General features: G+C 41.5%; 1 protein-coding gene across 2 annotated transcripts in view; it reads right to left on the bottom strand.

The window, feature by feature from the left end:
* The window catches only part of ric1 (RIC1 homolog, RAB6A GEF complex partner 1), a 76,733-nt gene extending 55,566 nt beyond the window's left edge, over positions 1 to 21,167 (bottom strand). For both annotated transcript variants that reach the window (XM_080742670.1, XM_080742671.1), the window contains exons 1-2: positions 20,533 to 21,167; positions 7,352 to 7,459 (exon numbers count right to left, since the gene is read on the bottom strand). In XM_080742670.1, coding sequence (XP_080598796.1) covers positions 7,352 to 7,459; positions 20,533 to 20,673 — 249 coding nt within the window. In that variant the 5' untranslated portion in view covers positions 20,674 to 21,167. The remainder of the gene's footprint in view (positions 1 to 7,351; positions 7,460 to 20,532) is intronic.
* Positions 21,168 to 26,124: the final 4,957 nt, after the last annotated feature.

The following is a 26,124-nucleotide window of genomic DNA, read 5'->3' as shown; positions in this document are numbered from 1 at the left end:
GACCGCTGGCCTTCGCGCCGCTTGGGGCTTCGTGGATACAGGGGGGCTTCGTAACTCGGTTGGGCTTCGTGTCTGGGGCTCCGCCAGGCTCCGCCTGGAACACGTTGCTGTGGGTGCCCCGGCGCCGCCCCGGCGCCGCCCCGGCACCGCACGGCGAACGCTCCGCGTCTTGAACGTGCTGGTTCTCTATTAGACTATGACATATACATCTATATAAAACAGGCCTTTTAGTCTTTATTAAAGAGCCACAGACCTCCAATATGCTGTGCTCTAACTGGACTGGAGTCTCATTTGTCTCCTAAAGCCCTTGAATATTTTGGAATATGATTAAGGATTACTCACTAGCCCCTAAAAAAAGTTCTATCGGTTATATCGGTTGCATATCGGTTATATCGGTCATATCGGTCGCATATCGGTGCATATCGTCGCATATCGGTGCATACCGATATGGCCAAAAAGGTCATATCGGTGGCCGATATATCGGTAACCGATATATCGGTCGGTCACTAAAAGAAAGAAAGAAAGAGTGAAAGAATGGAGGAAAGGCTTCTAGGAAATTATTAAGTGACATGTTTTTAGTTGCATTCATTATGCAAAGCAGAACGCAAGACAGCATAACACTGTCTTAAGGTCTAGAATTATTGAATGCTTTAACCAGTGATAAATAGCAGATATACAAGCTCACAGCGAGCTTGTAGATCTGCTATTTTTGAAAAATCGTGAAAATTAGAATTTTGACTGGGTGACCCGTGTCTTTTGAATCCTTCTAAGATTTTTTGAAAAACCTATGTTTCTGTGTCAGCAATCTGGCTAGCCATAGTCAAAGAAAAGGTCCTTTTCACTTAAATGGAGCTCAGTTAGTCTGTTTTTGAGAGACTACTGTCAGTGGTTCTCAAACCTTTTCATGTGAAGGACCCCCAAAATGATATTTATTTGGCCACGGACCCCCATTCAACATATTTAGTTCCAGGGACCACCCAGAAGCAAAATTTTAGTTTGTTCGCTTTGAAAATACATTCAAAGATTTGCACACATTTTCGTGACTTTTTCAAAAATAGCAGATCTACAAGCTCGCAGCGCGGCACTCGGTGCCGCGCTGTGAGCTTGTATATCTGCTATTTTTCACTGGTTAAAGCATTAAATAATTCTAGGCCTAAATTGGTTAAGGGGTTTACCGACATCTATCTTCCATCTTCAGGGTTGGATATAAGGAGACTTTCAAAGCCTGGGGGCAAACCTTTATTTTGAAGTTTTTTTTGATCATGTCCAATAATTAGTCCAGTCATTTACTGTAGGTGTTTCATAGTTCATATAGGTTCCACGACAGACTGCTTCAAGCGAGGTAGACCTTCCAGAACAGGAATTTCATATTTAATTTAGCACACTTATTTTCTGTGCACAAATTGTGTGGGACATTATTCAAAACTCTTCCCCAGGATATTTTGCAGCCCTAATGCCAATTTATGTGCGTGCATGAGTGCGTGCGTGCGTGCTTGCGTGCGTGCGTGCGTGCGTGCGTGCGTGCGTGCGTGCGTGCTGATCCTGACAGCAGGATCCCTACAGGGGTGTTTCGGGAGAAACACTTGCTGTGTTCCAACGTCAAATTCTAAACAGTAGCTCATGTCCAATAACCACAACAGTGCCTGGACAGACCAAAGATAAAAAAAGAATAGCTGATGTGGGTACATGATGAAAATGAGATAAATAAGCTGTGCTATGCAAAACAGCTAGTATCCAAAAAGCACACACTGTATGCAAGCTTGTGCATCTGCATTCTGCACAATATAAACTAGAAGCAGCGCTCTTCCGAGCACAGGTCTCCGCCAGGTCAGATAGGTTATTGTGGCCACCTGGTAGCGATATAATAGTTCAATGTGAAAAGGGTGACACGTCTTCTCTGGCCTTTCACTGCAATCGGACGCTGCATTCATGATTTGATAATTAGTTTTGTTTATTTTTACTTAAGTCGAGCCTTCGCAGGGCAGTGGAATTCCTTGTCCTGTATGTGAGCCGAGTGCCTAGCAGGGCATTAGAGAGAACTCACTCTGGACCAGAGCTAGTACTGTACATTGGGTATTTTTGCACAACACCATTTTATGTATAAAATAGGGCTTAATTGTTTACTCAGATTAATTGATTTAGTAGTCAATTAAAAAAAAGAAAACTAAAACACAATCTTTCCCCTAATACTGTACATACACTTAAATTAATCTAAAACATAATCGAAATCATTAGATAGTTGCAACCCTACTGTCTTCTGAACTTGGCGGCTGTCCTGTGTGTTGTTCACATGGCTTTTGGTATAGGATGAATCATCTGCTGACTTGTCTCAGCCACTTGCATTCTGTGAGATGACTCAAAACTGAGATACTTCACTCAGTCAGCTTGGTTACTGACTGAGTATTCACACAATTGACTATGGGCGGATATAAGAAAGTAAAAACAAATTTTCCACAATTATTATGACACACACAGGGTCAAATGGAGCTGGTTCTGGGAGCTGGACTCAACATTGATCCTAAGTCAATATCACATCTATTACCGGTCTTAAAATGGGTCTTTATTGAGTTTATTGATGAGGAGTTATTGATGATGCTTCAGTTCTTGCAGATAAAGTGATAAAAATTTAGAGACACTGCGAGGTGAATGTGTACATCTATTGTAGTCATACTTGCAGCCAGAAATAATATCACCTATATACTATAGGGCTGACCCAAAAAATTCGAATATTCGAAGCTTCGTTCGAAGGCACGGTATTCGAATTTGAAAAATAAATTCGAATAATCGGCCGCGGCCGTTTGTCCTTTGGGGGGGCCGCGTGCCTTAGCTTGCATGCGCCTCGCTCCACTCTAGCGTGATAGAGTCACCCCCTTCTCACACACGTGTTAACATTAATAACAAGCCAACAGCAAAAAGAGCATGCATGAAGCCATCAGAATGGTCGATGATGAAGAAAAAAAAGAAAAGACAGCGCGCTGTCACATATACACCGACATGCGTTTGGCACCGAAATGTGTGACACCAATGTCTGAGTAACATCACCCAATGCAACTATGCGATGCAGTCACACATTTCGTTATCAAACCATTGTCGGTGTAACATGATCCATGCATGCGTTTGCTGTCTTCCACTCGCTGACAGACACACAACTCAACGCAAGGAAACAAACAGCGAAAATTGGATTTTACAAAACGGACCCCGTCAGCGTCCATCCCGTTTTAAAGAGGAAAAAAGAGCTTAAAACCCAACTTGCTAGGGTTACGTTGTCGTGGTGTTGATGAAGTTTATATCGGATCTGCTGCAAGCTCAATAGTCGCGCCCGCATAGAGTAGGCTACGTTGTCTGAGCCTGACCATCAGCTTTCGGTTGATGAGTGTGGAACTTTAATTCAGACACAGTGCAGTGCAATTATTTACTATAAAATCTACTATTACATTAGCGTGTACAACACCTTGGGACTTGGGAGTTAATCTGTTTGTTATATAGGGCTCGAGTCGCGCTGCAGTGTTTGCTGTTGCAGCCGCGCTTTGTTACATTACTGACGTGATTATGTCAATCCTACTTGTCCTGCAAAAACACCTTTCTTTAATGTAGAAAACATTCGTATCTTCTTCTTCCTCGTTGTATTGTTGTACTATTTAATGAAAATAAGGAGCATTATTATGAGGAAAAAACTGGTGTGTTTTCCCTTTTAAAATTGTGTAAATCGTGCATTTTTAAACACATTTCCTTAACGGTTATCACTTATGTAACCGATAAACTTTTGCTCCCTACCCCCCCCCCCCCCCCCCCCCGGTCGCCGTCATCGAAGCTTCGAAGTTCGAAAGAAAGCTTCGATTATGAAAAAAGTAATCGAAGGTCAGCCCTAATATACTATAGGCTGTGATGAATAGCAGGTTAAATCTAACCACCACCATTCTTCAACTTTTGCAAAAGCAGCATCCGTCACTTGGCCCATAGACAGACAGACATAGATGTGCACAAAACACACACACACACACACACACACACACACACACACACACACACACACACACACACACACACACACACACACACACACACACACACACACACACACACACACACACACACACACACACACACACACACACACACACACACACACACACACACACACACACACACACACACACACACACACACACACACACACACCCCTCCCTTGTGGAAAACACTGGTCAAGGTGGCAGCAGGGGTAAACAACTGGTTCATATTTCTCTGTATGAAGGTGTGTCTGAGGGTCAGCAGAAAAGCCAAGAACAACATAATCAACAGTGACAGACCGCTGTCTTAGGCCAGGAACAACTGTCCCTCTCACAGACGCTAATTTGAGGACCAGGGTCATTTCAACATACTACTGGCACACAAACATTGTCTGCAAAAGTGTGCGTGCGTGCGTGCCACTCATAGTCTCAATAACCCATCCATGCAGTCTCTCTCATACAGTAGTATCAGAAACATGCATACTGGTTACAATGTCAATGGCATTTTAGGACAAAGATGTATCAATTTTGTAATAACAGTTCATACAAAAATAACGTAGTAGGACATTGGTTTCCATGATGGAGTATATCTGTTGTCATGAATCTGTACAGTAATAAGTCAAACAGACCTGTTTGGTACACATCTTAGATCATCCACAGCTGGGACATTAGATTTTGAAATACAAGGTCCTGTTCAGCTATCACTATGATTTCACCCTCATTAAAGCACATCTCAATGGGGAAGAGAGCGCATTCTTTACATATTATTTGTGGACATAAGTGTTGGGTGTGTAGCGTATCCAAGACATGACTGTGATGAAGACATTAGATTTGGAGATAATCCCTACATAAACAGTAGTAGTAAGCACATATTATGTACTTACATAAAAAGCCAAACTTCATTTTTGTTTACAAAATGCAGACTTTTGATTGGATAAGGAGTATTCTCCTCATCCATCTTTGGAATAGCTGAAGTAGCCTGAAATAGTATACAGCTGCAATTCCTTCCAAGGCATAGAACACACACAGATGCATATTTACCTAGCATGCTGCAAATTAGCCTCAGGGTTGTACAGTTATGTTTTCTTTCTTATTTACATTTATATAGACTATGGTTTTTGTGTGTGTTTTTTAAGCCACTTGGTGCCCCACTGTCCACTCAAATATCCAGAAACCTTGAGGGACAAGTGTGCGTTATGTTTACATGTGCAGTAAACATGCCGACTGAGGTGACATTTTGTTGTTAAACACTCAAACACTCTATACTTAGTAAAATGAATCTCTGCTTGGTCCCCACATTTCTTAGTTTCACTCTTGTAGATCTGCTATACAGTTTACCAGTGTGCTTTGCTTTGGCACACAGTTTGGGAACCACTGAGTTAGATCATTAAGCAACTGAACGATAGTTTACCCAAACGGCATCATTCTCTAATAATGGTCCATGGGTAAAGGTTCCCACAAACTGGCCCTTGTTACTGCTGCTAAGCTGCAGATAATACTGAAATGGGAGCCTGAAATCCATGTGATCTATGCTAGGCCACAAAAGAACTTACACCCAATTTTCCTAGTCATAAAGACACAGACCCGATTGCCTTTGCCAGTTGCCACAGTGGTCACAACAAGTCATTGTTTAATCAACATAAACAAAAATCGGGAAAGAGTATACTATTTCCCGATTTTGTCTGCAAAGTAATTTCTTTGTGTCATGACTTCCAATTTCACTTAACCTACATGAGTTCTCTCTCTTGATTGGATAACATTGGTATCCTGAGTTCCTGACCTGAAAATGTGTTCTCTCTTTACCAAAGAGCTGGAGAGACAAGGACACTCCTGTTACTGAACAAACACTCTATATAGTCAGGGAAAGTTAGCTCTCAAACTGTCAAATCTGTGAATAAATTCCTTACCAAACAATTTCTTCACCAATGTGTTCGTAAAGGTGTCTAGTAACATATCTAACAAAGATTGAAATTCAACATCCCTAGCAAAATGTTTGACAGCTAGGGTAATTCTGGGTCTCATTCACTTACTATACACTGTACTATAAGGGAAAAAATCACTCCCAAAATATGCTTTAAGTGGGGTGTGAGGGGTCTAACTAGGTGTTTTTAATTATTCTGAATCCATTGCAAGCATTTGTTTGGCACGAAAAACATTTTTTGGGCTAAAAACAGACCCAAAAGAACTATGGTTTAGTGATGAGTCATCACTTTTCACAAGGTGTATGGGGTCCATTTTTGGCCCAAAGAATGTTTTTCGTGCCAAAAAAATGCTTGCAATGGATTCATAATAATTAAAAACACCTAGTTAGATCCCTCACACCCCACTTAAAGCAGATTTTTGGGAGTAATCTTTTCCCTTATAGTACAGTGTATAGTAAGTGAATGAGACCCAGAATTACCCTAGCTGTCAAACATTTTGCTAGGGATGTTGAATTTCAATCTTTGTTAGATATGTTACTAGACACCTTTACGAACACATTGGTGAAGAAATTGTTTGGTAAGGAATTTATTCCCAGGGTTTTATTATAATTCCCTGACTAATAGCAATTAGTACAATCAGAAATAGAGATATTTAACTTAATTCAACAAAGAAATATCACTTACCCTACATTTTCATTCTCTCACATATTTTTCAGCAGACCCCCTTAAAATACAAGATGCCCTAAATACATAATTCATTCAAACACAACCTTTTTAGCCAATTTCCCCAGAAAACCCCTCCAGTGTGGCACCTCAGTAAGTACGGACAAATACTGTCTTGTTAGCATTTAACAAAAGAACAGGGTTGGAGGAAAAGGGACACTAAACAAGGGTTCAACCCACGTGGACCCAATATAACCACACTATGGTCACAGGTCGTCTGTCACACAACACCCGGGGTCAGGCCACTGCTAAAAAGGGCTGACATGGTCCACATCATTACTTGGCTGTTCATACTTGTTTGCTTGGTGATCGCATCGATTGTGCAAACACAATCTTTGAGGCCCCCTTGACCAATAGTCATTTGGGATTCAGGGAGTTTTCAAGACCAGAAATGTAGAAAATATAATTTAACCACTTTAACCCTTGTGTCCCAATTTTGGATATGTCATTAAATACATTTTCAAGAATTGTCTATATTTTTGTATTAAGAAAATTATGGAAATAACAAATCTACAAGCAATACAATGCATTTTTAAATTGTAGATAAGCTATTTTCACTGTTCGCTGTAGGGCTTAGTCGAGACACCCGACTTCCATGATAATCTGCAGAGAAAGAGGTAGCAGTAGGAAAATAGCGTGAGCGCAAAGAAGAGCAGATGTTGGTGGCTCACAGCAAGAAAAAAAGAATGGTGTACTCACCGCCACGGCTATCATGGAGTCGTCTGGTTTCCATTCTGCTTGCTGGTAGAAGCCAAACTGTGCTGCAGCTTTTGCAGACTCAATATAGCTGACAATCAGGACACTGGGCTGTGGGAGAGAATGAAAATGAATTTAAATGTATTGCAACTAAATGGTAAATGGTAAATGGTGCATTTATATAGCGCTTTTATCCAAGGCGCTTTACATAGATTGTGCATTACATTCACCCATTCACGCACGCACACATTCATAGACCGGTGGCGGAGGAAACCATGCAAGGCACCAACCTGCTCACCGGGATCAAATAGGGGTTCAGAGTCTTGCTCAAGGACTCTTCGACAGTAACTCAGAGGGAGCCCGAATTCGAACTGGGAACCGTTCGGGAACCCTTCGTGCTCTAATAACGGTTTCTCTACCCCTGAGCTATGCCGCCCCTGCAATATAAAGAATAACCAGAACGCAGAACATAAAGACATGTGTGGTGTACGTTCCAATTACATGTGTGGTGTACGTTCCAATTACATGTTGTAAACTGCATGTAACATGTCAAATGAAGATAGGGTGTGACAAACTGAGCTTGCCACTCCAATGCTTCTTTTTAGCAAGACAAATCCTTGCCATCAGCTGGCCAATTGACCCTTTGTCAGCCTTCTGATTGGTCCCTGACTGGCCAACCAGAAAAATTCATTCTCTTTTGCTACCGGGGGCGGAGTTATGCAGTGGGACAAAGTCCACATTCTTCCATTAATATTAATGGCGAGAGTGTAGTTTTAAATTGATATTTATTTATATTGTTATTTTATTTTTTGCTTTGTCATGATAAATAGGAACATTTTGGAACAAAATGGAGTGAATACACAGTGAATATTTGTTGAAATTATAAAAATAAATCGCTATGTGGATTACTAGTCTTGCATAGAAGTCTTCTGCTAGACACTGCATTGTGCGGTGATGCGCGGTACGGCCACGATGCGGTACGGCACGGTCATAGCGATTTCGATGAGTATAATGATTAAGCTTCAACAAAAATGTAACTACTGTACTTTTATGTTCCTTTTTTTTATTAATATCATGTAGATGTTTTTCTTTTGGTACTTTAAATGAAAACGACATGGGGGTGGGACTTTTTTCCCATTCACTTCCATTATAAAAATATTCTTCCCTGGCTTTGTTGTCCCACCTAGTAACAGAACGACATGGGGTGGGACTTAAGTTGACCAGTAAGACTCCCTAATCGGGAGATAAGCGACCGTAGGTCACTTATCTCCACAAATAGAGCAAAAATGTGTTTTTCCAAAATCTTCCTGAGCATGTTGATGACATGAGTGTAGACATACTGTGTAGTGATTTTCGTGATTTTAGGGCAAAATCTGAATCGGCCTCATGGTGGCGCTAGAGGGCCATGTGAGAAATGAGGGGTGGGGTCTCCGCGCCGCCAAGGCGGACGAATAGGTACCGGCCCCGGCTCTCCCGGTCGCTCCTAGCCCGAGTTACGGCATTTTATGTGAGCTGCAGTGGCAGGGGGTCCTCCACTGGGGGGCCCACCACTTTTGCATCCGTTCTGGAGCACCAGGAGTGGGTGGTCCCCGGGAATGCCCCGTGAGCAGCCCCGTTGGGGTGGTCATTTGGTAATTTTTGCACATGTGCTCATTTTTTACACTTGGGGGTCCCCGAGGGAGCTGGGGGTCCCTGGAGCTCCGGGGGTCCTTGGAGGTTGTAGTTTGGCAGGTAAGGAGTGTGTGTGCAAAATCTGGCATGGATCGGGGCAACGGTTGCGGAGATATGAGCAGGGCAAAAGTGTGACGTGTGACGTGTGTGACGGACGGACGGACGGACACCTCGAGCAGCTTTCTGTAGTAAGTGCGACCTACGGTCGCAACAAAGAGTGAATTGTGGATGGAAGGAATGTCTGTGGCTCCTGGCTAGACGTTTACTAAATACTCATTATTTAAACAATTAATATACTGTATATACATACATACAGATATAGTTTTCATTGAGAAAATATATTTTTTAATACATTTAGATTTTGTATCCAAAATTCTGTCATGTCTAAATCAAATATTGCTTTTCACAAGCACAAATACGTGCCACTTAATTGTTATTAACACAATGGCACATTCGATTTGGTCACACTGATTTGGTCAGCAACTCACCATTGTGGTACCACTTTAGTGAATACACACAACGTTGGTTGGTTCACAAATAAGAGCAACGTTTGGGTGGGAGACTGGAGTACGTAGTACGTTGATTTAATGAAACTGGCATAAAATAACTTGACTGGTGTGATAAGAGATCATGGACCTGGACCAGGACACGAGGCTAAGGTGACAGACAAACTCTGTATACAGCAACATGCTAATAACCATATATCAATCCAACAATTGAATATGGGCCAAATTTGACAGACACAGGGAAATAAAGTACACTTATGCAGTGTCCCAACTTTCCACTTTTTAAAACTTTTCTTGTGAATAGGGCCATTTTTGGTTACATGTGCTCTATAGAGCCAAGACAACAGCATAACATTAACATTTGATTAGTTGACACTTAATATTAATTATTTAGAAGGAAACCATTTATTGCCAATCACTGCTTTCTTGTTGAGCAAGTATGGTTGTTTAGGGTGAGAGGCAATATGATCAGCATCTATACAGTATCTAAACTATAGCTCCACAGCCCTGCAGCAGTCAGTCATTTAGTGCTGGTATAATATTTCACAGGACAAATGTTAGCCATTTTAGGATCACCATTTTTCCAATGCATCAGAAACTGTGTGGGCTGTGGTGTGCACGGCAGACAAGGAAAGTACACTCCACCATATACTATTAAAATAGCCCATGACAAATAGTTATGTGTAAGTTAGGGTGATACGCATCACGATACTTGGGTCAAGAATCACGATACGATTGTATCGCGATATATTGCGATGTGATACATATTGCGATATATTGCGACATTCAACAGAATGTACAGATTGTTTTATGTAGAGCTGAAAATACAACTTGCCATGTACCAACTGTGTAGTCTAATAATAATATGCATATACACATTATATTGATAACTCAATGGACAAATTGAGCCAAACCATTTCGATTTCATTAAAACTTTCCATTTTCATTTATTGAACAGCAGCGGAGTGTTAGGACTGGAATTCTACCATTCACTAGTTTCTATGAACGGGAACAGAGTTTTTTCCTCCAAAAGTATCGCAATACTACAGCCTGAAGTATTGATACAGTATTGGGAAATAAAATATCACAATATTTTGCCATATCGATTATATTGCCCATCCCTAGTGTAAGTAACTATATTGATTATCCAGATTACTTATTTCCTCTGCAGGGAATGATGCACCCATGGAAAAGCACAATCAGTTCATTGTCAAATGGTTATTCTTTCAATTTCAGGAAAGGAAAAACAAACTATAGGATCAGCATCAGATCTTTCTTGATCTTTCATGAAAACTAGGACATACTGTACTCGCGAAAGAGCATGATCCCATACAACTCAAGCCATATTATATTTATCTCGACTCTTACCCCCTATCACTGTAATGTGACACCAGCTCCAGTAATTGCACCCCTCAGTGTCTGTTTCATACAATTAAAACTTGATGGTGCCAAGGAAAACTGTGCACTAGTGAGTCTAGTACTATGGGTAGAAGGCCTGCCTGTAAGTGACATTTTTGACCTAAACAAAACCTTTTTTTCTTTTAAATTAAAGTTCTATATTCATATGGTAATCATTGCTATAGTGTGTCTGTTCAATAACAGTGTTTCTCTGTCTCTCCATCTCATCTCATTAATAAACATAAAATACATTTTCATGTGGGTTGCCAATTTCATACAATGAGAAAAAAGTACACATTTTTCAGTTTCAATTTTATAGTTTTCCAGTTTAAAATGTGTCTACTAATTTCTTTGTGTCGTCACTTGCGATTGCACTAGTTTAGTTTGTATCCTCAGGGCTTGACATTGAGGCTTGTCCTTTTGTGCCCGGACAAGTGCCTCAAAAGGTTAATGTCAAGCCCAGATCCTGTATGAGTTCTCTCACCTGATTGGATATATTGAGTTTGACCCCCAACCTGAAAATGCATTTTCTGTTTACTAAAGAAAGAGCTGGAGAGAGAGCAAAACACTTTTAACCACTTTCAACCATTATAGGTGAAAATACTTCAAACTTGTTCAAATAATTGCGATGCGTTTGAGCTTATACTGTAGGTCAGCTTAAAAACAGCTTAGAAGTGGTTAAATAAAACCGTGTTTTTAATGTGTATTTAATATTGACATTTAAATGTTTAATCTATAAAATGTGTTTGATTAGAAGTTAAATGCTCTAAAACAATATCAGTGGGCAATACAATCAATCAGGCAACCGTCTAATACCGGTAACTAAAATTAATATTTTAAATAAGTCTACGATATTATTCAATTAGCATTTATATTTTATTAAACTCAACAAGTACAATTTAATGTATGTAGAAATAAAACCTCAAGGTGCAAAAACAGAATTAATTCTTGAAACAATCTTTCATTACCTGAGCAAAAGCATAACGCAACGGCGAGATTAACCCATTGAGACCCAAGGCCGATTCTACAAAATGTCTTCTAAAACAGTAGTAAAAATGTTAGTTAAATGTTGATGCACAAGCGCTGTGAGCTTGTATATCTGCTATTTTTGATTAGCCAAAAGCTAAAAGTCTAAAATGACATGGATGCTTTCCCGTGTGTTAATGAGTTATGAAGAGAGTGAGCCATCGACCAAGCAAAGAGCGAAATCATAAGAGACAGCTAGAGGACATGGAGAGAGAGAAATGGGGATATGGATGGAGAGAAACTTAAGGAACCAGATATCCTGTCTAGGGATGGCCAAATGGAGATGTTTTCTTAACCGATAACCGAAAGGCCTTATCAGTTAATTAACCGTTAACCGTTAAGGAAATGTGTTCAAAAATGCGCTATTTTAGCGATTTAAAAAAAGGAAAATACACCCGTTTTTCCCCATAATAAAGTGCCATATTTACACATGAAAAACAATACAACTAGGAGAAACAAGAATACAAATGTTTTCTAAAAGAAATGTGTTTTTGCAAAGAAACGGTGAGATTGAAATGATCAGTCTGTAATGTGATGCGCTCTCGCCAGGCACGTGCGCACATACAGCAAAGGGGGCTGGAGCCCTTAACTTTTATCAACAGAATTGTCCACCAAAAGGCCCTTCAGCCCATGCCTCTCTAAAATTCTGTGCACTCCCTGTCGGTCGCCTAACTAAACAGCAGCAACGAGATGCTCGCATGTAGAGCAATAACTTTCAATCGTATGACTTTTGGAATGGTTGGATCGGCTAAACGTGATGTCCATTTCATTAATTTTCTTCTCTCTCGCCCGTGTTTTGTGTGTGCTGATCATTGAATTTGCGACTCTGAGCTTTGTTATTTTCGCATATCCTAGCTACTCATAACCAAGACGACTTTAGCGTTCCTCACGTCATCAACATGTAACATTAGAAAGTTGTGTTTTAAGCTCTTCTTAAACGGGATTCAATGTGACGGGGGTCTGTTTTGTAAAATCCAATCGACGACGGAGCATTTGTTTCCTGATGGACAAGTCAGCGTGTACGACTCCAAATCAAGCTGCCTCGCACAGTTGCGTGAATGCATGGATGTTACACAGACTATGGTGTCCAGAAATGTGTGACCACAGCGCGTATAGTTGCATGGTTGATGACTTGATGTTGCGTAGATATTGGTGTACGGGGCTTTTGGTGTGACACATGGGTTGATTTCCTTTTTCTTTTTTTTTATCGGTCAAAATTAACCGTTAGTGCTTACCGGTAACCAATTTCTTATCGGTTTAACGGTAACGGTTAGCCGTTGGCCATCCCTAATCCTGTCAATACACAATAAGTTAAAAAATATATATCCGATTACTCCTCCTGGGTGGAAGGCCATAGTATATGTCACGTCATTAAGCTAATCATTCAACGGGTTGGTTGAATGTTTGGCAGTGTGGAGTCTGGACTGGAGCTTGATTAGAATGGGAAGGAGAGATCTGGGGCCCTATTTTCGTCCATACCATAACCCTTTATCCCTAGATTTTTTCTAAATAGTAAAAAAAAGGCTAACATTTTGGAGGATAAGGGGTTAGCCAGACATATCACACAACAAACTGCGTGGATATATCTCCCTTGTGTTAGCAATGGATAGATACGAATTTAGCTGCGCTAGGCTAAAGGTAAAGGGGTAAGGCATGGACGAGAAAATATAGTTCCTTCAAGGTTCAAGGTTCAAGGTTGTACTTTATTGTTACGTCTTTTGTACAGGTACATAAGAGTAAAATCTGTTTTTGTTTGGCATCCTTCAGTCAATGCAGTCGTATATCAAAAAAACAATATAATAACAGCAAACCACATCTAAAAATAATAATAATAATAATCTAAAAAGGAGTGCAAAAGGCAAAAAGAGCAACAGTAAAAGAAAAGAGCATCCTCAGATGTACATGTGCAAAAAGTTTGGCATATTCTATACGCCAACAGCATATTTTTTCCAGTAGTTGCTACTGTACTGTACTTAACTTTTGTAAACATCTTCACAGAGTGTTCTATGTGCAACAGATTAATATATTCAACTTCACAGTATGCATTTATGTACAGTAGGTGCAATTCAACTTCACAAGGAGGGAACGTAAGGGGTATGTACAGTAGGTGCAATTCAACTTCACAAGGAGGGAACGTAAGGGGTTGGGGGCTGGGGCGCTAGCGATTCCTTTTTCCCTGGATCTTTCTCGTTTTTGACAGTTCGTTCATGTGCCTGACTGTTCGTGGAAAGAAGCTCTTTTGCAGTCTGTTGCTGGTAGCTTTGAGACTGCGTAGACGTTTTCCATGAGGCAGCATCTTGAACAGACTGTGGTTGGGATGGTGAGAATCTTTCATGATTCCACAGGCTTTGTTGACACAGCGCTCGTCGTACAATGCTTGGATTGGGGGGAGATCGCATCCACTGATGCGTTCGGCTGTCCGCACAACCCTCTGCAGGGCCATGCGATTGAGGTCAGTGCAGCTGCCATACCAGGCAGTGAAGCAGCCAGTCAAGATGCTCTCCGTGGTGCCCCTGTAGAAAGCCCGTAGGACTTTGGGACCCATCCCAGCTTTCTTCAGTTTCCTGAGGAAGCAGAGGCGCTGTTGGGCTTTCTTGACCACCTTTTCTGTCTGCACTGCCCAGGTCAGATCCTCAGTGATGTGTACCCCCAGGAATTTGAACTCTTTGACTCTCTCCACTGCAGCACCCCCGATCTGGAGGGGTGAGTGGACTTTAGGAGGCCTCCTGTAGTCAAAGATAATCTCTTTTGTTTTGTCCACATTGAGAGATAGGTTGTTCTCTTGACACCATGCTTCCAGATTCTCCACTTCTCTCCTGTAGGCTGTTTCATCATCATTGGTGATCCAGCCGCAAAGGCTTGAATTTAGACCCAGACTCTTCAACTTGGTGTCTAATTTGAGGGGAATTATGGTATTGAATGCTGAGCTGTAGTCAATAAACAGCATTCTCACATAAGATTTTTTCTCCTCAAGGTGTGAGAGGGTCGTGTGTAGAGATGTGGCAATGGCATCGTCTGTGGATCTGTTTTGACGATAGGCAAATTGCAGTGGGTCTAGTGTGGGTGGCAATTTGTCATAGATCATCTTCCTGACATGTTTCTCAAAGCATTTGCTCACTATTGGCGTGAGTGCAACCGGCCTCCAGTCATTCAGCCCAGTCACCTTGCCTTTCTTGGGAATCGGCACTATTATTGCCGATTTAAAGCAGGATGGGACTTTTCTCTCATGAAGGGACTGATTGAAGATGTCCGTGAACACACCAGCCAGTTGCGACGCACATGCTTTCAGGACACGGCCAGGGATCTCATCTGGGCCAGCAGCTTTGCGGGGGTTAACACGGCGGAAGGAGAGACAAACATCCTCTTCTGCTAGAGACATTGTGGTGATGCTCTCCCCAGTGTCACATTCTAACACAGAGGTGTGAAGGGCCTCTCCATTGTTGGGGCTCTGGAGAGTGCAGGGGGTAGGTGGGGGGGTGGGGGAGATAGCTGCTTGTCTCTGTGCCTCAAAGCGGAAGTAGAATCTATTCAGCTCCTCAGGGAGTGAGGAGGAACTGTCCACTTGGGGGGAGGGGGGTTTGAAGTCAGTGAGAATTTTCAGTCCTTGCCACAAGTCTCTGCTATTGTTTGATTCAGTGAAGTTCGACTCCACCTCTTTGGCATAATGCCTTTTAGCAGATCTCAGTGTTTTGCGAAGAGAATAATGTGTACGCTTAATTTCTCCTTCATCCCCAGATCTGAAAGCCACGTCTCTCTCTTTAATGGCCAAGTGCACTGTACCATTTACCCAAGGCTTTTCGTTTGGGTAGACTTTAGTGGTTTTTGTTGGGACTACATCATCAATGCATTTCTTAATCACAGATAGCACAGTGTCAGCATATTCATCAATGTTGCCTCCTGCAGCCTCCTTAAAGATTGGCCAGTCCATCGATTCAAAACAGTCCTGTAACATAAAGTCAGACTCCTCTGACCAGAGCTGGACTGTTTTAATCACAGGAGGCGTCTGTTTGATCTTTTGTTTGTAGGCCGGCATGAGAAACACAGATGAATGGTCTGATTTACCAAAAGCTGGGCGCACCAGTGATTTGTATGCATTTTTTATCGATGTGTAGCAGTGGTCCAGTGTTTTGTCAAGCCGAGTATTCACTGTAACATGCTGGTACATTTTTGGCATAACTTTCCTCAAAGATGCCTGATTAAAATCACCCAAAACCACCAGTGACGCATGAGGATGACGATTTTCAGCATTGCATATAGCTGTGTGTAGCTCTTTACACGCAAGCTCTGTGTTAGCTTTAGGGTGAATGTACACAGCAAATAGTATTACAGCTGAAAACTCTCTTGGCAAAAAGTATGGCCTACATAGCAGAGCAAGGAATTCAAGATCTGGGGAGCAAAACGACTGTAACTCGTGCACAGAGTTCTGATTACACCAATTGTCATTAATCATAAAACACACTCCCCCACCTTTGGATTTGTCCGTTATTCCATTATCTCTGTCCATACGAAACATGGAAAATCCGACGGGTGATGTTACCGAGTCGAGTGGCTTTAGGTGCGTTTCCGTCAAGCAAATCACGTTGCATTGTTTAGTTTCCTTGTTGTATTTGATCCTAGCGCGGAGCAGATCCAGTTTGTTATCCAGGGAGTTAACGTTGGATAAAAGAATGCTGGGAAGAGGTGTTTTGTCTGGACGTCGGTCAAGACGCGCCTGTAAGCCGGCTCTCTTTCCCCGTCTTTTTTCCCGTCTGCGCGCGCGTCTACGGGCCGTCGTTGCCTCGCAACCAGACGCTGTGGTCTGTGCGCGGTCCAGTGCTTTTTCCCAGTGCAAAAACTCCGGTTTTTGCTGCGCAATCCAGGAATCTCTTAGACTCAAAAGTGAGTCTCTGTCATAGCTTACTAAAGTAGCTGCAGTGAAGCTTATACAAATATATAAAAGACATAAAATAAGTAAAAAACTGCATTGACTGTGAGGAGCGCAAGACGAAGCAGCCGTACGTGGCGCCATCTTGGATTCCTGGTCTCTAATCCTCCCCACATTGTCCATATTTTTCATTCAAGCACAGGCTAAAATAATGCCAATTATATCCCTGCCCAAGGGTCCTTCCTTCAAATAGCACTTCACCCATTTTCAACCAAGTTATCTTCATTGGTCCTCCTCACAAATGCTCAATAAGACAGCAATATTTCGGACTACTCATTGGTGGCCTACAGACAATCCAGAAACCTGCCTACCAATGACATCATCGATGGGGATTCCAAGCTAATAGAAAATACAGCAAAATACTTTCAAGGAAGCTTCCCTTCCTGGAAGGTGATCATGCTGAAATAGAAGCCATTGTCCTTGTATATAAATGTAAAAAAGTAAATGCCCAAACCGTTCCTACCGGCGGTACCTGCTGCTAAGTTTCCAAACTGTTCACAATCCACATCCCTCCTCTGACTGAGACACAGAGCAAATAGACAGAAATGGCGCAATCTTATAATGAGCATCGGTGAGGACCAATGTTGCGATAATAGTCGATCTACAAGCTCACAAATTCGTTGCAATGCGACATGAGCTTGTAGACCGGCTATTTTCAACAAAAGATAAATCATAGAAAATGTTCCAAAATATGCTAACCAAGTTGAAAGTGGTTAATAAACTACTGCGCTGTCTGGCATCAGAGCCTATGTGATATGCGCCTGGACCGCTAGGCCAGCGGGCGCCCCCATAAGTTTCTATTTTGTGACGTCATGTACATAGCATCATGAGCTATGATTTGGTTGGTCAACATTTGAGGGGACTTACAAGCATTACGATCTTGTTACATATTGATAAATCAAGTTGTAGGCTGCTTGGCATTCAGGTATACTGTAAAAATGTTGTTATATGTCCTTTTTGATAATAATTTCAGAAATCACTCAAATATAGATATACACAGGCCCTAGTAGAATTATTGACCAGCGCAAACTCACTCTGTTAGATGACAGATCTAAGCGTATTACCCCATGTGACCTAGAAGACTCACATTTCAACTGAGCTCAAACTGAGAATGCATGGGGGAAACTGTGTCCTGACCCCTCCTCCCCCATTTCCCATACTACGTAACAGCTAGGCCTACATTCACAGGCTCTGTAACTGAAGAAATCCCATGAGAGCGGTAAGGATCACGTACACACACACGCCACGCACATACATGCATGCACACAAATGACAGTCACATGTATTGTTGTATTTGTAAATATTACACACACACACACACACACACACACACACACACACACACACACACACACACACACACACACACACACACACACACACACACACACACACACACACACACACACACACACACACACACACAATTATGCCTCTGTTCCTTCTACATCCTCGGACCTCGGCAGTTTCCAATCCATTCAGACAGCTGTGTCTGGGTGGCACAGTGACGGAGCTGAATGGCTACAAGGCTAAGCTGCTGTGTTACATGGATTAGTGATGGCACCTCCACTGAACTGGCCCGGCCAGTGCTGGGCTGCTCGAGGAGAGATGGGATTATAGAGAAAAGACCTTGGGGGAGATGATAATCATGGAGGCACAAAAGAGGGAGGGAGACACACGTATGATGAACCTATGACTGAGTAAGGTAGCCGAGTATACACATGGTTCCCACACATTTTTACCAATTAATTTCCAAAACGTTTCCAGAATATTTAACCCGATTTCCAGGACAATATAACAATAATTCAGCTCAATAACGAGTTGCTTACTCCTATGCGCAGTGCCCAAAGACAGTGGTTCTCAAACTTTTCAGGCCGTGACCCCCGAAATAATCATATTTTAACTGGGGACCCTGGCACCCTGACGAGCACTAAGAGTTGAGGAATTTTGTTTAACACGGTTTCATGGTGAAAATAGCCGATCTACATGCTCACAACGTTGCTCACAACGTTGCTCACAACATTGCGAGGCGTTGTGACTCGTGAGCATGTAGATCTGCAATTTTCAAAATTTCTGCCTCTAATATTTGACAATTTGGCCAATGCTGCATTTGTCATTTCAGAGGCATCAACAAAATCAATAACCAAAGACAATGCACAGCTAATTTTTCCAGGACCTTCCAGGACCCTTGATCAATTCCAAAACTTTTCCAGTACTGGAAAAATATTTTTCAAATTTCAAAATATTTCCAATAATTTCATGACCGTGGGAACCCTGTATACAGCAGGCTGTCAGTGCTCACTCAAGCTCGCCAGGGTGAATGAACATTGTTGAGGCCAGAGAATGCAAATGTATTTACTTTATTTTAAGTATTTATTTTAAGACTGTCTAGTGTAAATTGTCTAATACGTTTTTACTATCCGTGCAGTGTGTGTTTTTCTCCTATTGGCATCCATGGGCTACAAAGTAACATTTCACAGAGTGTAAAAAACATTACATTAAGGGTCCATCAGACAGAGAATTAAACTAAGTGTTTGCTGGTGGTCAGTCACACACCCTGTGTTGTCAGTGTGGAAATAAACAAGGACCCTGACTGACACACTCCACATCAGAGCACCATCGTCTGACCTGTTCAAAGAAAAGACAAATGTGTCCTAAATGCTCATGCATAGCAATCACTGGGGCCTGATGTCCTCAGATCGACTTGATGCATCTTTTAATTAAAAAGCAGTCTTATCATGATACTGCACGTGCCAGGGTCAAGGCTGGCCTTGTTCTTACAAGTGGTGATGATTAATTGACAATTGTCCTTTGTTTGCTACTCAGGCTCGGGCAAAGAATTCACCTCGGCTCATAGACTTAAGTTTGTTTATGTAAAAAGCCTCTGTGTTATGGATGATTAAGAAGTGAGGATGACGTAGGCGTAGCGTATAATTGGGTATTCCCAGAGCCGTCTAATCAGAGAGTCCTGCCACTGCGGGGTCAGAAACAGCGCTGGTCACGTGGTTCATTGTCACTTTACACCTCATAGACTTCAATGCATTTTGTAAACTTCCGGTTCGCCGTTTCCATCCGGTGAGCGTGTTGTGACCATAGGGTTGTGACACACGAATACGGATGCTCAAAAGGCTACAATGCAAAACAGCCAGCTGTGTTGATGAAACCGTACACAAGGGAAGGGAAGGGTGTAATATTAAGAGTTGCTTGCCACTAGTAACACAAGTACACCAATACGTCCTATATTTATGCATGGAATACATGTCATGGATAGTCTGGAAAGCAGTGAATTGCATATACAAAAAAACAGCATCCATTTGTTACTCTGACATTGAGTGAACACATACATGTTATGGTTAACTTTCTGTTAAATCAGTGGTTCTCAAGTGGATTCCAGGGACTCTGTAGGGTCCTTTAGTGGGAGTCTACTCTAAACTGACCCTTACAAGTCTGCAACTCAGTGTACAAATGGAGCCAAATGAACGCGAGAGTTAAGACCGATTGACATTTGAAACACTTGTGTTCAATTAAAGCTACAATCCGTAAGTCACTAACATTACACAGTGAGGATTCTAAGTGTGTAACTAACAACGCCACATTTTCCAACGAGCACCATCCCTGAGTCCTGGCCTCTTGTCTAGTCTCTGCAGCTGCTTGCTTACCCGGCTGAACCAGACGCTGAGCTGAGTCTCTGACAACACGGCGAAGTAGAACCGATGGGAGCTCGGCTGGACGTGGAAGGGCTCCTCTTCGCTCCGCAGGGGACACAGCAGCCTCCGGGGCCAGCCGGTTAGAAAATACATGACGGACAGCAGTCAGCACATCGACACTCAAAACAAGTGTCGCAATGCCAGCTGACTCGGGGCAGCGGTCCGTAGGTATTCCCAGACGGCGCTTTTTCAGTCCGTGCGGTTCATGAAAGCGTGTGTCGTGTTAAAAACAAGAACAGTACAAAGCAGAGGGGCTGTGCGGTCCGAACTTGACACTCGGTGGTCCAGCAATCAATCCATGAACGCCGGGGTGAGATCCAGAGGAGCCAGCCGACTGAGCTAGAATGCTAGCCGAGAAGCTAACATTCCCTTGCCAACTTCTAGCCGATGAGCTGTCCAAGGGACGGGGCTATATTTATATGCCCCGAAAACAAAGCTTGCAAGGATTACAACTACTAGACCAACACAGAGCGAGAATGCTTGGTCGAATAATTCCCGGTGTCGTTGATGTATCAGTTCTGCAAACAAAGAAAACAACAGCGTTTGTTTTTAATAACGGTAAAGGAGTCTGTTTTCTCTCCCGTGTCTCTCGCAGACGCCATCTTTACCATGTCTGACTGGCTCAAATCTGATTGGCTATCACGGAGAAGTTTGCGTCGAACGAGATGTTGACATCCGACGTCATGTTCCTGCTAACGTGAAGTCAGATCGTAGCTCGCTGCTGACATCTACTGGTGGCCAATGTAATCTGCCAGTCAGTCAGTCAGTCAGTCAGTCAGTCAGTCAGTCAGTCAGTCAGTCAGTCAGTCAGCCAGCTGTGTGTGTGTGTGTGTGTGTGTGTGTGTGTGTGTGTGTGTGTGTGTGTGTGTGTGTGTGTGTGTGTGTGTGTGTGTGTGTGTGTGTGTGTGTGTGACATCACAGTGATGTCAGATACTCTGAGCAGGGATCTCCATATATGGGCATAAAGGGATTCTGTTAGGGATCTCCATATATGGGCATAAAAGGGATTGTATCCCCAGATGATACCCTGTTAGGAAAACCACAACAGAATCCATATATGGCCAAGTCAGATGGCCAAGACAGATGGCGCGGCTTTTCGCCCTTAGGCGTCTTATTGGTTATAAATACTGTGTAATGATTATATTTCATTGAAGGCCTATGTTGTTTTTTTGTGGCTTGGTAGACCTTACATACTTGCATTTCACTGCAAACATGCATGAGTAGTGTCAAATCAACCTTTATTCTATAATATAGAATAAGAGACATTATGTCTCATACAGGCTATGCTGGATGGAAGGACCTAGGGCAGCCACATTGGAACCGGTTCAATCCTCCTTACTGTGGAGGCAGGGTTAGGGTTAGGGTTAGGGTTGGAAGCATCCTTGAGCAAGAAACTGAAGCCCCAAGGCCAACTGCTGTCTTACAAGGTTGCCTCAAGCTGTCTGTGTGTGTGAATGTGACATCATTTGTGAATCACTTTGGATCAAAGGTGCTACAGTAGCTCGAGGAACCAAATATAACATGTCGCCACTTTAGCCTAGCACAGCTAAACAATCCACCCATGTTAAAACAAGGTGGGGGGGTATATACTGCAGTTAGTTAGCTGCATTAGTATATAGGCTGGCTATGCCAGGCTAGCGCCACTTCTCCATTGAACCCAATGGATGCACGTTTTATTCGGTTATGGTGTTCTTGGGCTTGGTAGAAATGCAAAAAACATTTGTATATGACTGAAGATACATCTTCATATATACTGTATTGTATCCTTGTTTTTTATATTTGGCCAATAGAACTATTTCATCATATACAGTACCATTCCTGTGCCTTGTATAGGCCTACAGTATATATAGGCTTTATACTTTTTGCATATTCTTTACTCTTATTTTTATTCTGTATTTCAAATGTAATTGCAATGTGTAGCAAGTTTAAACAAAATATACATTTACCCACTGCTTTATAACCGGTGTAAACTGGTAACAATAAACTATAAGTTCAAACTTTCCTCATATCAAGTGGATCAGCAGTCAGCCTTTGAGTAAAGTTACTGACTGGTGAGGTCCATGTATGACTCCTTATGGTTTTGTAGTCCCAATTTTTCATCTAGCCTACATTGTAAAAGGATTGGAACAATATAGGTGGTTCTCATTGCTGACAAACTTCAGATCCATCACACGTCTTTCGAGTAGTTACTATTCAGGTCTGGTGTCCTCCTTCACCTGATACATTCACATTCACTATCAGGTGATAGTGAATGTGGATATGGCACAATGTTAGACCTCAAATTGACAAACAATGTTCATTGTGCCTTTGCAAAGTCGAGAGTCACTTATTAAAACAGAACACTCTTTTTCAAATTGAACTAACAACAGTTATGACTATAATACTGAGAGAATAAGTGGCTAGAACTGTGGCAGACAAATAAGTGTTTATGTGTACATGAATTTGCATTTATTTTTTTGTTGTACTGTAATGGTCTGTTTATAATTAGGGAATGGAAATGTAAGTTTGTGTGGGCTTATGTAAGGGTCTGTTCTGTGTGATTATGTAAGTGTCAAGTGTGTATCTGTTCTGTACAATGGTGTTGATTTAGCTTGGAATAAAAAGGGTGTCATATGGCATTATCAGGTTGCCTGTATCACCTACACATGGCACAAAACAATAAAAGGTTTTGGCTTATCATCCTATTTGGAAGCCATTTTAAGAAAGCCTAAACTATGCTACAACAATTGCATCATCACTTTGTGAAAATGTCTTGAACATAAGCAGAAATGGATACATCTTGTCATTTCTTCACTTAGGCTATCTGAAGCACAAGGTTCCAATCAATTCTACTGCTGATAAATCATTCATTGCATCGGCACAACAGCAGGGTATTAAATTCCTCCTTCGGATGCAGTAGCACTTAGCTGACTGGTAAAAGGCTAACAGAGGTAAAATGCATTAATATACAGTATTATGTGCAACCAATAACATTTAAAATGGATTGACCAACTATCATCCATGTGTGAATATTTTATTAATTAAAGTCATGTAAATCATTGCATTTAAACCTGTCATGTATATATTTACTACATAAAATGGCAAATAGAAATATCAGTTGCCATTAATTAGTCAATTTTACATTGTTGTAATGAAGCCAACTTGACTTGTCATCAATGTTTCTATTACCAACTGGTAGTATATGGGCAAAATAATATACCATTACATATTCTGTTCCTTTTACTTTTGATTTACCTTTTAAATGCGTATGTGAGAAACAGCTGTTTTCAACTTTTCCTAAGAACATAATTTAATTACAAATAATCCTATGCACATTAGTCATCAGACAGTATCCAAATCCTCAAGAAGGACTTTATGGATAAGTCGTCATTATTACAAGGACACACAATACATTCTTTATTTCAAACAGCCAGTTACAAATTGGAGAAATCATGAGTGCAACTCCTTCGCTTATAATACCAAGATGGACTTAGGAATTACTGGGACTGGTAAATTTTGATTGGATTGCTTCATTTCTTCATTAGAGACTGTCCAAACATTTTCTCCTGCAAAAGGAAGAAGACAAGACAATTATACCAACAAGAGAATCCTCTGGATTGGCATTATAAAGATTAGTCCCACAGTGGCCTACCCTTCTTGGACAGTCATCCTGCTGTTGAGCTGTCCTTCTTTGAGGACCCACAGCAAGCCACTATCCAGTCAGCTACATTGGACAGCGCTGATGAAGATCATTTCACAGTTATTTTACATGCAGCTTCACCTCATACAGTATAGTCTGTACTCTGTCAATTCATGTGTGTTCAGATATCTTAGTCTTAGACAAAAATGAACCCTGAGGATTTTGCTGCGTAGTAACCCTTCTTGTATTGCTGTCAAACACGAAGTAACACGATACTACCCCTATCTGGTTTACAGCATTGCCTTTGCAATAAACCCTGAAACCAAATAGGCTTTAGCTGTTGTACAGTTATACGTTTTATTTGTCTGTCAAAAATGACACCAATTGAAACAAGCCAAAATCTTTTTTTGAGGTGTTGATCCTTTTAGTTGACCTTATTTTAACAGTGAACTGTACTGTCATGAAACTGTACCTTTTCCTATACAAAGTTCTAATAAAGTCTTCAATCAATCAATCAATCAATCAATCAAAACAGTATTAAGAATATTTTAAGGGTCAGTGCTGTCTAGAAAATGTATGAATGTGTCTATAAATTATATTTTATACAGGTAATTTATTTAGAACGTCTGTTGTCATTTATACTTTAATGTGTTTTTATTGTTTTATATTCTAGTTTTACATACATCATCATAGTTTTCCCAGTTTACTAAACCTTGTAACAACCAAAGATGTAGGCCTATCTACAAGAATGTTTATATAGGCTACATACCTGAGAAGATTAGTCACAGCATAATTCCCAATGACAATGAGTCAGTAGTACCTCGTAGCTGTCTCTAACTGTTGATCTATGAAACATCTGTTGAACCTAGTCAACCTGTTGTGTGTGGAACAAGGAGAGGAGTGACTGGCATGGACAAAACACGAGCATGTCAGGTACTAATAGCACATTTCATCCAGCAGAGGTCACTATGTCACTGCTTACTCCCGTTTTTTTAATTTTTAATGCGAGAACTTGAGGAACTGAGATTATTAGCTCAATGTTACGGTCTGTGGAAATTCGATTGATTGATTGATTGATTGATTGATTGATTGATTGATTGATTGATTGATTGATTGAAGACTTTATTAGAAGTTTGCATAGGAAAAGGTACAGTTTCATGACGGTAGCCTAACAGTTCACTGCCTGGTACAAGGTCTACTAAAAGGAGATCCTAGAAAAGACTAAGCTTATTTACATAGGAAACCATTGGAGTAGACCTATCTCATATAACATTGAAAGACAGACGGATAGAACACAGTAGGCCTACTATGCAGTTGATATAGTTAGAAAAAAAGAAAAGGATAAAAACATACAGCAGGCAAATACAAAGAAGGGTCAGGGGAGGGGAGGCTGGGCTATGGGCTGTTGTTTTTACCAGTTGCGAACCAGGCTGCTGCCTGTAAGTGGTTTTTCAGGGCGATTTTGAAGGATGCTAGTGATCCACACTCCTTTAAGACCTTCGGCAATCCACATATTTTGTGGTATTGCAGAAGAACGAGTTTGACCCTTTCTTTGAGGTGACTCTGGGTTGAACGTGTACTGTGGCGCTGCCTCTGGTGTTCCTGCTCCTCCTGCTCTTCCTCTCAACTTGTAGAGCTGAGCTGACATTACTTTATGTCAAGAATGGACAAAGCGACGAGTCTGAACGAGATATTACCGCGAGGGATACTTTATTGGCAAGGGAAATATATCATGTATCAGCAGCTGTTTAAAGTAAGTTTGTACCTGCTAAGTAGACAGAGATAACCTAGGTTCAAAATGAATATATAGCCTACTACACTATTGACTTTACAAGCCGCAACACTCCAAAATAACCATATTTGGTAGCCTACACCCAGTTAGAATATGATTTGAGTATCTCAAATAATCATATTTGCACTGGTGT

Source organism: Nannobrachium achirus, assembly GCF_963921795.1.
Source record: "Nannobrachium achirus genome assembly, chromosome: 15".
In the NCBI taxonomy this organism is placed as follows: Eukaryota; Metazoa; Chordata; class Actinopteri; order Myctophiformes; family Myctophidae; genus Nannobrachium; species Nannobrachium achirus.
The sequence above is the reverse complement of the archived record's forward strand: the minus strand, read 5'-3'. Positions and strand labels throughout refer to the sequence as shown.